Source organism: Paramisgurnus dabryanus, chromosome 1 (genome assembly GCF_030506205.2).
Source record: "Paramisgurnus dabryanus chromosome 1, PD_genome_1.1, whole genome shotgun sequence".
NCBI lineage: Eukaryota > Metazoa > Chordata > Actinopteri > Cypriniformes > Cobitidae > Paramisgurnus > Paramisgurnus dabryanus.
The window spans coordinates 54,650,617-54,662,856 of record NC_133337.1 but is presented as its reverse complement, the minus strand read 5'-3'; the positions used below and the strand labels follow the sequence as shown (position 1 = coordinate 54,662,856).

General features: G+C 36.5%; 1 protein-coding gene across 9 annotated transcripts in view; it reads left to right on the top strand.

The window, feature by feature from the left end:
• ablim2 (actin binding LIM protein family, member 2) overlaps nt 1-12,240 on the top strand; it is a 73,527-nt gene that overhangs the window by 3,561 nt on the left and 57,726 nt on the right. For 5 of the 9 annotated variants that reach the window (XR_010521261.2, XR_010521258.2, XR_010521257.2 and 2 more), the window contains exon 1: nt 7,189-7,398. The exons of 1 other annotated variant lie outside the window; for it this stretch is intronic. Coding sequence is in view for 1 of the 8 variants with exons in the window: in XM_073815618.1 (XP_073671719.1) it covers nt 7,383-7,398 (16 nt within the window). In the remaining 7 variants the exon portion in view is untranslated. Of the gene's footprint in view, nt 1-7,187; nt 7,399-12,240 lie in introns of those variants that run through there. 3 more of the 9 variants (XR_012337216.1, XR_010521262.2, XR_010521260.2) reach the window with 2 other exon arrangements.

Sequence of the window (12,240 nt, the reverse complement as noted above, 5' to 3'; positions counted from 1 at the left end):
CCAGATTATTTTATTCCACATTTTTTAATGAATATATTTTCACAATTACACAAAGTTACACCAATTGAGAGACCGCTTACACCACATTGACATTTTTGTAACTATCCCCTAAATATTCTTTCAAAATGAAATAAAACCAGAATTTTTTTTTTTTTGAAATTTTAACTCTTATACATTAAATTGAACCTTACGGACACAAAATAATTAACGTCATGTCATTGACCCGTATATGGACAGTTGGAAAACATGAATAACGTGACCTGTCTGTCCTGCCTACATTGTAAGCATTTCGTTATATTTGCTAATTACTTGATATTTGGTTTGAGTTTCTGACTCATACAGTAGGCAACTATATGTTAGGACCCTGTAATCTGCACTTCCATGCAAAATAGGCCTTTGTTTACCCTTATTACCCTATAGGCAAACAATCCAGAGATGACCTGCCATCATTACCCATACTTGTGATGTGTGCATGCTTCCCCTTGGTTGGTTTTTATAAACGCTCAAAATAATTGAAAGGGATGCGTTGTTTGTCTTGTTTTTATAATTGTGCAGCTTGTCCGTTTTCTCTGTTTCCTCGTATGATGCTCCAGTTTTTCCATTGAACATTTTGACACCGGTTACATTGAGTTCATTCATCATTTTAATTGTTCTTTGCAGTACCCAGCTTCAGAACTGTGTGTTGGCTGTTCGTTGTACAATATCTTTGGTCTGTAGGGGAATGTGACAGAAGAGTGTTATAACTGTCTTCCCATCACCCCTCTTATTCTGCCATGGGTACCAGAGAAGAGCCAAGGTTACTCGGACACATCCAGAATGTACCATCCCTGTGCTAAACCGATAGGTTAGGTTAGGTCTGGATTTATGGCTTCCATTGTTTCTAATCTCAGGAGCTGTAGCGGAGAGAAAACAAGCACAGAGAAATGGTGAGCATTTGATCATAAGCAAGTAAACAAAATCCATTGTGTAATCAGTGACTGTTATATGGCTAAGACTCAAATTGAAACACTTTGAGACCTCGTAGCCTAGCATTGATTTGAAGCAGCACTATAATATGCTCATCTATAACATGCTTAGCGTTAAAACGCAAAGCTGCATGTGCTGTTTGTTTTAGAGAGTGCTGAGATTTGTCACCTGAGCACCATTGCTATTCTTTAGAGGAGACTCCGGTTACATCGTGAAAGTAGAGGACACTTAACAATAAATTATTCATACCTTGAATCTTGTGCAGAAGTGAGCGGAGTACATCCCTTTGCGTTACCCCTCTTCACCGAACCCTGTTCCTCTCTCTATTAGCTCATCAAAAGCTTGGCAATAAGGGTGAAGGTAATGCTTTCAAGGACTTTGGAGACCACAGTGAGAATTTGAGGTGTGTGTGTGTGTGTGTGTGTGTGTGTGTTCTTGGAAACTGAGTGCAGGCCAGGCTATGCTGTGTCAGCTTTCTGTCGATTGTACATACAAAGAATGAGAGAACATAAGCTGTCTCAATGAACAAATTCGCTTACAGATTCGATTACTTTCATCACTCTTCAGAAACTCATCTCATCTACAGCGACAAAAGTGTGACCCTGCATGTCGTTCATGACTTCATAAACCTCACACTTCCACATAAAGATTGCATAGTGAATGGAATATACTGCTGGGCTAACATTGATTCGTGTTTGACATTGAAAGCTTTTTCAAGTGATTATTTTTGTCAGGTTAGAGAAGCAAAAATTTAACTAAGTGGAAATGTTTAGACCACCTGCCTAATATTGTATGCGTCCCCCTTTTTCCACCAAAACAGCCCTTACCAATCGAGGCATGGACTTCCCTAGAACGTTTTTTATCAGAACCCGTGTTCAATTTCTTTATCTGTTTAAGTAAAACCATATGCAGGGACAGGTTCAGTAATTATTCCTGCACAGATATAGTATTTTATAATAGATGGCGGGCAGACAAATTTATTTTAGGTACATTTCTCAGGCGATGGCAAAACATCTGAAAGGATTGTCTGCATAAATATGTTCTAATGAGAAGATATGCCATATATTTGCTCAGCACATGTTTTGTAGGTCTGATTGATAGGCCAAAGCAGTTTTGTGTAAACTACACTACAGTTTTTCTGGTGCTGGATGCCAAATGAAGTTTTCTGCCTCTGACCATTCATGTGTCTCTATTATTATGATATGTGATATTAATCGTTTGAAAATATGCTGTATTTTTCTGCCTGTGAAGCAGATTTTGATACATACAGAGACAACAACACCCACAAAATGTCAAAATTCTGCTACTAAATCATCTATGGACCGCAAAATGAGCTGGATTATCCAGGCACATGTTTGTGCTATATCTTTCAAATTCATACAAAGGAAATGATGTAATGTGTTTTCTTTGAAATCTAAGTTTGGCTCTCTTTCTATTGCTGCTTTTTCTCTCTTCCCATCCCTCACCTTAGAACAATGCCTCTTTCATAATTTTTTCCTCGCTTTGTCAGCACTGTTTTTTTTTAGCAGTGTCTGAACAACCAAGTATAATGATGTTGACATAAACTGAAACTCTATACGTACAATTTGAAACCGTTGACAGAAATGTAACAATAATTGATTGTGTACCATTTGGTGTGAAAGCCTGGTAACACCATGCTAACAATGCTAACAAATACCATTAAAGAAAAAATTATTAGCATATAAGTTAGGAAAATAAATCTGCATTGTTTTTCCTTTTTATTAGATTTTTGAGAATTTTTACATTTGATAAAAACTAATAGAAGGGGAGAATCTCATCATGAAAAATATTTTTCTCAAATACATATTGGCCACAATTATTGCTCCCCCCTTCATTTAATCCACTTTGCTACCGATTTGCAAGGATAACAGCTCAGAGTGGTCTTTTATAATGTCTGATGAGGTTGAAGAACTCATGGCAAGTGATCTTGGATTATTCCTCCATACAGGATTTCTCCAGACCCTTCATATGTTGATGCTCTCTTTTTTTGTAAGGTCAGGGAACTGGGATTGCTATGGCAGAACCTTGATTTTATGCACGGTGACCCATTTTTTTGTTTTTATGAACCAATGTCTTGATGAAAGATTTAATCACAACCACACACTAAGAATGGCTGGTTTATTTTTGACCCATAATGGGTAAATATTGGACAGTACACATGCTGGGTTAAAAATTACCCCGTGCTGGGTTAAAAATGACCCAATGTTGTGTTGTTGTTTTGCAACCATGGGGTATAATAACCCAGCAGTTGGGTAAAATAACCCAGCATGTTTTCTGACCAATATTTACCCATTATCGGTCAAAAATATCCCAGCCATTTTTTAAATGCAATAAGAAATCTAGCAGAGCAAGTCAGGTTTTGACTTTGATCTGTCTGCATTTGATATAGTCCATGAAGCTATGTATCTGAATAAGATGTCCAGGACCTCTGTTATAAAATTAAGTTTAAAACAATGAAGGTCCAGCTGTATATTGTACTGTTGACATGCATGGAGCACTTTTTAATCCCTTTAATAAAAAACACTGTTTCATGGCCGCAGCACCCAGTCTTGTTTAAAGTTTCAGTACGGCAAATTAATATGCTGAATTTCATCTTTGCACGAAAGCAGAGGATTTTTTTAAAATCTGTGTCCCAAACAACTTGTGGTAATGGTGGAGGTACTGTTTTTTTCTGCTTTCTAACTCCAAGATTCAACTGATTATTCTGTAATCCTTGGAGAGTCTTTGGCCACTCAAATTCTTCTTCTTGTTGAGCATTAAGACAATATAGACACACGTCCAACTTTCAGGCAGATTTGCTATTAAAACATCTTCAGTATTGCCCTTATTGTGGAAATGGATGTCTCTATGGTTTAACTATTTCCTTAAAGCCACTTTCTATTTTGTGTAGCCCAACAATCTTTCGCTGCACACATCAGTAGTCTTTCGTTTTACCCATTGTGATGAATGAATAAGGGGATTTGGGCTTTTTGTTGCTTCATATTTTTTATTCTGTGAAACAGAAAGTCATAATGTTTCTAGTCACCTCAGTGTGCTAAGAAAAAATTATAAATATCACTGGGAGTATACTTAGGAAATATTTTACTCATAAAAATTTCTAGGGAGGCCAATCCCCCCCACGCTTTCAATTGTTGTTCAAAATGAGAAAACATTATGGATTTTTTGTAGCTTTCTTTGCTTGCATTTACCAAGGGGGCTAATATTTTTTCTCTGTTCTGCAACCTGTTGTATTTTGTTTAAAGTGTTGCAAACACTCAAAATGGACCCTGCCTGCTGAGGTTATTATCGCATAGCCTCCTGACAGGTGCTAGATACCAGTTCACTTTATTCGAGACTTCTAGAGAACATGTGGGTGAGAGATTCAATTATGACATTGACTCATGCTCTTTGATTAGACTTCAAAGAGTGAAGTGCGTTAAAGCGAGAGCTAGAGCGACCATGAGGGCACTTTTGAAGTGAAAAGGATTGGAGTCGGTGACCTCTTCAAGCCATCATAAATGGCTTAATTAAATTGACTGGGTGTGTGAAACGTTCTGCGTTTTATAAATACCTCCTTGACCTGTCATAAATCTCTTCATATCTGAAAACTTTCTGCATTGTGGTCTTACTAATAGGGGTCTGATGGCAACATCTCGGCTATTGTAACTATTTTAGGCTATGTTTACATTAATGCGTTTATCCTTTAAAACGCGTTACTTTTGCTACGTTTACGCCTTTCATCTACATTACATCACCGTTTTCGACCCTCATAAACGGATTCGTTCGCAAACGCTGAAGACCCCGTTTTAGTTTGAGAACTCAGACGTTGCTCTGAGTGTAAATGAACATAGACGGAGTCTTATGTAAACGAACAGCTGATGTTAACGTGACAGCGCATCATTTTCAAAGTAAAAAATATTTTATTCATGTAAATGTTGGTTTGTTACGGAGGTTTTGCCAAAAATAGTAAACATCTACCAACCAGCTATTATAAACGCTATATCGGATTGTTTTAACATGTATCCTTATAGATAATGTCTGTTTTATATGAATGTTTGAGTATTGTTGGGTTTAATGTGTTTATGTTTTGTTTAAATGTAGTTAGCTTATGAAAGATAGACTGTAATTTTAAATGCCATATAGGCGTTGCAAAGGCCAATATGAAGGGAGAATTGTAATGGGTCAGACATTATTTTCCAGTTTAATGTAAGTTTTGTTTGCTACTTTAAAATGAATTTCGTTTCAGATAATTTGTCTCTTAATTTTAATCGATGTTTTGTTGATAAGTTTTGTGAATATAAATTAATAAAAACAATAAACTCAACGTCATTAATATAATGCTCGTTTAGGCGCTTGGCTTTTAGCTATTTGTGTGTTGCTAGCGGAGGACGTGCACGGACCTCGCACACTTTTAAAAATTAATTCAATAAGCATTTCTGGTAAAGGCTAAAGCAATACTTCACCTCTTACTATGTTTGATTGAAGTTTGAATTTGCTGATTTATTTTTGCTTCAAGTTCGCTACTGTTCAGTACTGTTCACTTGAATGCTTTCTTTTTAAATCATAAAGACCTTTCTGTTTAGTTATAAAATAAAAATTAACCTATTAATCATATTAATATGTTGTAGGGGGGAGCTAGAACAGTATAAGTGTTTATGTTTTGTTTAAATTTAGTTTGCTTACGAAAGATAGACTGTAATTTTAAATGCCATATAGGCGTTGTAAAGGCCAGTATGAAGGGAGAATTGTAATGGGTCAGAAATTATTTTCCAGTTTAATGTAAGTTTTGTTTGCTACTTTAAAATGAATTTCGTTTCAGATAATTTGTCTCTTAATTTGAATCGATGTTTTGTTGATAAGTTTTGTGAATATAAATTAATAAAAACAATAAACTCATCGTCATTAATATATAATGCTCTTTTAGGCGTTGCGCTTTTAGCTATTTGTGTGTTGCTAGCGGAGGACGTGCACGGACCTCGCACACTTTTAAAAATTAATGCAATAAGCATTTCTGGTAGGCTAAATTAATACTTCACCTCTTACTATGTTTGATTGAAGTTTGCATTTGCTAAAATTTATTTTTGCTTCAAGTTCGCTACTGTTAGTACTGTTCACTTGAATGCTTTCTTTTTAAATCATAAAGACATTTCTGTTTAGTTATAAAATAAAAATTAACCTATTAATCATATTAATATGTTGTAGGGGGTAGATAGAACAGTATAAGACTTTCCCAAACACATTTTTATAGGTTCAAAAATAGTGTCTGTTATAGTTGCCAGCAAAGGACCCATGTATGACTTTTTGTCAATATCGCACACCCCTAGGCTGCGTAAACGTGCAGGTAAGCTTTTATTAGAGTAATAAGTTATTTTACACTTTTATGCGCATGCCCAGTTACATGATTGGTCATGTTTCATGCGTTTATGGTGGTGTATAGTGTGGATGAAGATTCTTTTTAAAATGCCAGTATAAACGAGGATCGTTTTCATTTTAAAATGCCGTTTTAAAACGCAAATGCTCTAATGTAAACATGGCCTTACTCTCTTCAAACCACTACAGTGTAAAGCAAGCCACCAAACAAATTCAATAAAAGCAAGAAAATCAGGATTTCATAATCATTTTCCTATTAAATCGTTTATGCAAAGTTGTGTAATTGGGTAGGGATGGAGTTAATAGTACATTAGCCTTCTTGTAATGTGAGACTCGGTTTGCAATAATTGGCATTCATATAAAAAAATCTAATGTGAAAAATATGAAATAAATTTAAATATGCATCAAATAAAACAGAATTAGGTCTAAGGAGAAGAACTAAAATCTACTGGTATTCAATCTTTTACATGCTTTATTCAAAATTTGTCACATGCATGGTTTTATTATGATTATTATGATTTGATTATTATCTTACTATATTATGGTTAAACTATGGTCCCTGTAGTGAGAAGATTGTAAATTTGTTATTGTGGTTTCTTTGCAAACCACGCTTAATTTTCGTATAGGGGATGTTGTTATCAGCTTGTTTCCATATGCATGAAGCCGACTATTTTCCTAACTGGGCTTAGTGATAATCCTGCTGGCCACCTCACTCAGTGAAAACACAGTGAACGCCCTCGGATATTTGGACAGGGGTGTCATGTTTTTGATCGAGAAGCTTCTATTTATAATAGACTGCTGCTGCTGCTGCTCGACATTGAGGCGGGAATCACGTGACCCGCACCTCATTCCAGTATCTGTGTGACACGGGCGCGCGCACTCGCGCTGCATCTGTATCTCTGTCGCGCTCAGCGAGAGCTGTCTCAAGCTGCCTCAACCTTATCATGTATGAAACCCTGCATTGAAACGCTGTCGGATATCTGTTCACAGAGCAGTCACTTCAGTCGATATATTCACTACAGACGTGATATTAATTGCGCGATACGATGCCTGAGGAAAAAGGTAATGTTGCGCTTTAACTGTTCAGGTTTTATTTTAACGACTGTGTTTTGGAAGGCACGTTTGACAATGTCATTTGTGTACTAATTTGATATTATACAGTTATAATGTTCATTTTCAGTATTATGATCATTAAGCTAAGAGTAATTAGAGCTTATCGTCATAAACGTATAAAAATAAACCTTGGTTTTACTACACTAACTATTGTTTAATTAATGTGTAATGTACAGTATTTTGAAAAACCGTTAGGCTACGCTAAATTCATAATGGTCTCACTACAGTATACATAATTTAACAATGACATTTTAAAAATAATAATTCAAAGGATAATCCTTTAAAACATGACTAGCCTACACTTTTATTTAATAAAAATACGGTTAATGTTCCTAACATTAAGGATTTTTTTTACTACAGTCAGCATTGCAACCATCACTTAAATATGGTATTTATTTGTAGTAAAACCATAGTAGTAACCACAAATTTAGCATAATCTTACTACAGTAACCACAGTTTAACCATGTTTTTTTTTTTGTAAAACTGTGGTAATACAAGTTATCCAAAAATGATATAATTTTACTATTATAAAACCACAGTTAATTTTTGGGTATGTATGAGTATTCAGTACAACTGGGATTCATAGGTTTATGGTTTCTCTTTGGATTCAACTACTAGAGAATGGACATAGTGTAAAATATGATGCTTTTGAAGAATAGTGTGATTTTGGCCGTTTGTTATATTGTAATGCAAGCGTTATTTTAAGGGTTGTTTATGAAAACAACAACAGCCTCCCTATTAAAAATGATTCTGGCAGAAAGACACACTGTTGCACTCCAGGAGCTAAGATACAATCTGTCCTTTTTGAAGAGCACATATTTGTCCTTTCGAGTGGAGGGGAGGGTAGGGATGCTGGCAGGGAAGCATGTGATTATTATTTGTGGTTTGCATGTTTAAAACTGAGGTATCACTTCTTTTGATTTGCATAATTGGTTACAAAATATTGTTTTAAATGTTAAGGTTCAATCTGCTAGAAATATCTCAGGTAAACAATGCTGTTAATAGGCTTTAAAACTGCTAGATGAAGATTCTGTCCATTACAGAAGAGAATACGTTATTAGCCGCAAACCTCAAAATGGCCAAGTTTCTGCAGATTCATTGCCCTGGTCGGTCAAATGTTAAGACCTATAAATGGATGTTTGGTCATCACATGGTGATCTTAACTAACTGTCACACATCCACAAGAGCAAACACATCCAAGTCATTACATAACTGTTGGAAGACTCTCAGTAGTGTCTGAAATACCTGTAGCACTTATAGTAAACAAACTTTTAGGCCTCTCTAATGCAGAACAACAGATCTCAATCTGAAAAGAGGGTTGGAGAAATGAAATATGACAGCTAATGGAGTTCTGATTCAAAGCAGATTTGATCTTGAATGAATGGATTTTTAAAGTTTAACCTCCACTGTACACGATTTAGTGCTAACTCTCAGGTGCATTTGAATGCACACAGGAGATAATGTAGTTTCACGGTGTTCTTAAATGTGCACAATTGGGAGATCAATAAACGTAAGTGCGCAAATATAATATGCGTCATTGTTTAGCTAGCCTTTACACTTTTACTATGGGTGACTTGGTTTGAGTGCTTTCAATCCATTACTGTGTGTCTGTAATTCCTATTAGTCCCCCAGGCATTGCCTTAAGATAGGGAATCCACAATTACGACTGTATGCTTTTCTTTCAAATTCTTCATCCATTTTTGAGGATTATCTTTACTCACAACACAGCTGTGTGAATGTTATATGTTTATATTGAAGCAAATTTTGAAATATTTGGTGTGACTTTATTCTGTTGGGCAGGAATTTTCCTCTACTGTTGTAGTGATGACAGATGAGCAGCTTTAGCTACAGCCATATGAAATTTGTCAAAAGACAACATTTTTCACCAGACAATTTCTAGGTTTGTAGATGCTACAAATCATAGCTTTGAAATGACTTTGCACATTACTTACAGCTTGTAAATATGGTTCACAGCTGGAAGGATATCAAAGATATTCAATATGGCAGTATTAAAGAAATACTCCACTTTTATAAAAATAAAAATCCTGATAATGTACTCACCCCTATGTTATCCAAAATGTTTATGTCTGTCTTTGTTCAGTTGAGAAGAAATTAAGTTTTTTGAGGAAAACATTCCAGGATTTTCCTCAATTTAATAGACTTTATTGGGCCTCAACAGTTTACAGTTTTAAAGCCGCTCCAAAAGGCTCTAAACCAGAGGTCCCCAACCACCGGGTCGCGACCCAGTACTGGGTCGTGGACAAGTTGCCACCGGGTCGAAAGAACGTCCCGAAAAAATTTGTATAATAGCCACGTAATAGCTTAATCGGGTATTTTGTACTGTAAGAGCCGACTTCAAATAACATCAATCATTTCCACTTTTAAACAGAGCCGCACTCTCACTCTTTTTCACCGCCCTCTCTCTCTCTCTACCAGCGCATCAGTGATCACATTGCTGTCATTAGAGTTTGAGCATACAGTACTTCTAAAACACAATCGATCAAAGAATTGCGGAGGTATGACTTGTCTTTATGAATCATTTGCAAATGAACGTCGCAATGATGTACATATGCGGAGACGTTCAAATGTGTGACAGCGCAAATGACTGAAAAGTAATTATTTTATTCTTCTTTAAAACAACTTCAGTATTATCCATCGATCGTAGCACCATGATCAAAATAAACTATTAGGCTAATAATATTTTAACGGCTACACTTTTAACGTAGGTTGGAAAGGAACCTAAACTTGTCAATTATCATAATCATGGTAAATGTGAGTCTCCGTGCCTCTGCGCCCAGCCGCAGATCTTCTGGCATCTCTCTTCCTTCACTGCATTTTTCTTCTCTTCTGTTACTTGGATTTGGGTCTCGAGCCCGACCAAAATTCGAGCTGCCTTCGAGAACAGCAAGCCAAGTTTGTGTAGGTTCCATTAATTATTAAGACTAAATGGGCAGCCAAACTAGTAAAAACAATGAAAGTAAAAAACAATCCGCCATGGTTTTACACGTCTTATACTATAGCCTAAATAAAGCAATTATACATTTTTCTAATGCATGGTTGTTATCTTTACTTCCGTTTAAAACGTAAATTTCGAAAAGGAGGATTTTCAGCACGTTTGAACAGCAACTCTTCGAACCCCCCCAATCTCCCCCCCACGCCCCCCGGTCCGCGAAATTTTTTTAAAGCTGAAACCGGTCCGTGGTGAAAAAAAGGTTGGGGACCCCTGCTCTAAACAATCCCAAATGAGGCATAAGGGTGTTATCTAGCTAAACGATTGTCATTTTCAGCAAGAAAAAAAGCACTTTTAAACCACAACTTCTTGTCTTGCACCAGCCGTGTGACGCGCCAGCACGACCTTACATATTGCGTAAGCACATTGAAAGGTCACGCATGAGGTATGCGCCCCAGTGTTTACAATTGAGGAAAAAGAGGACTGTTCCGACGTTGGTGTATGTGGAATGATACAAATTCATGTCTCTGTCAGTTTATTGTTTAAATGGTCCGCAAATGTGTGTTTCATAGTTGTGGTTTAAAAGTGCATAATTTTTATTTTGCTAGCCGAAAATGACAATCGGTTTGCTATAGATAAGACCATTATGCCTCGTTTGGGATCATTTAGAGCCCTTTGAAGCCGCATTGAAACTGCAATTTTAAACTGCAATTTTAAACTGCATTGAAACTGATATAAGTTGACATAAGCAGCAGAGTACAGCGGCTAAGATTAAACCGTACTAGCGAGCGTAGTAATAATGTAACGTGTAGAAGAGGCTGCTAGGTTTAGCCAATGTCAGCTGACTCCCTAGGGGTTGAAAAAACTCCTAGGAGAAAAAACCTCCCGGCATAGCTAATTCTATATAGAGGATATACTTTATAATGGGTACTAATTTATAAAATTTTATGGGAATTAAAACATTTTATATATATAGACAGGGAAAGAGAAACAAAATCTAATTAGCGTAGGGCCCGTTCGCATGTAATGCAAGTGTCATAAAGTATTGTGTAATGAGGTCTATTAAATTGAGAACAATCCTGGAATGTTTTCCTCAAAAAAGGTTTATTTCTTCTCGACTAAACAAAGAAAGACATAAATAACTTGGATGACATGGTGGTTAGTAAACTGTCCGGATTTGTTTTTCATGAAAGTGGAATATTCCTTTAAGCACTTCTATTATAGGAATAGGGACAATGCAGTCTCGCGTGTTTTTCGCAGTTTTTTTTGGACAGCCCGCCCACGAGTTGTTTGACCAACATGTCAAACAACCAATCACAGTTTGTTTCGTCTAGCGTGACGTTTCGGACTCCCACAATAACGAGCCAGCTGGCAACAAGTCAGTTATTGAAATTACCAGCCAACCTACCGAATAGCATCTAAATAAACAACATTACTCACCAACAACGTTGTGCACTTAATCACCAGCCACACCAATGAGACGCTCCCGTTAAACATCTCTTCACTTTTTAACACATACAAGCAATTCAGGAGAACCGAACTCCACAAACTGCCTCAAGCAAAACTCTTGGATGTCTTTTAGAGAGTCTATGCCGCGAACTTTGCATATTTTTGAGAATTCATTGTTTATCTGATCATGATAACTGGTCATTATTATTCACGTGAACACGACTGATTCACTTCCTCAATGGAACGTCAGAGCTTTGTTTTACAGGGACCATAATTGTGACACTTGCGACTCCTGGAAATCCGGTTTATTTCAACCAATCAAAGACGACTTCGACATTCCCACAGGGTTTCCAGGAAAGTGTACGATAAGCATCAGACGTTTAGCCAACAAT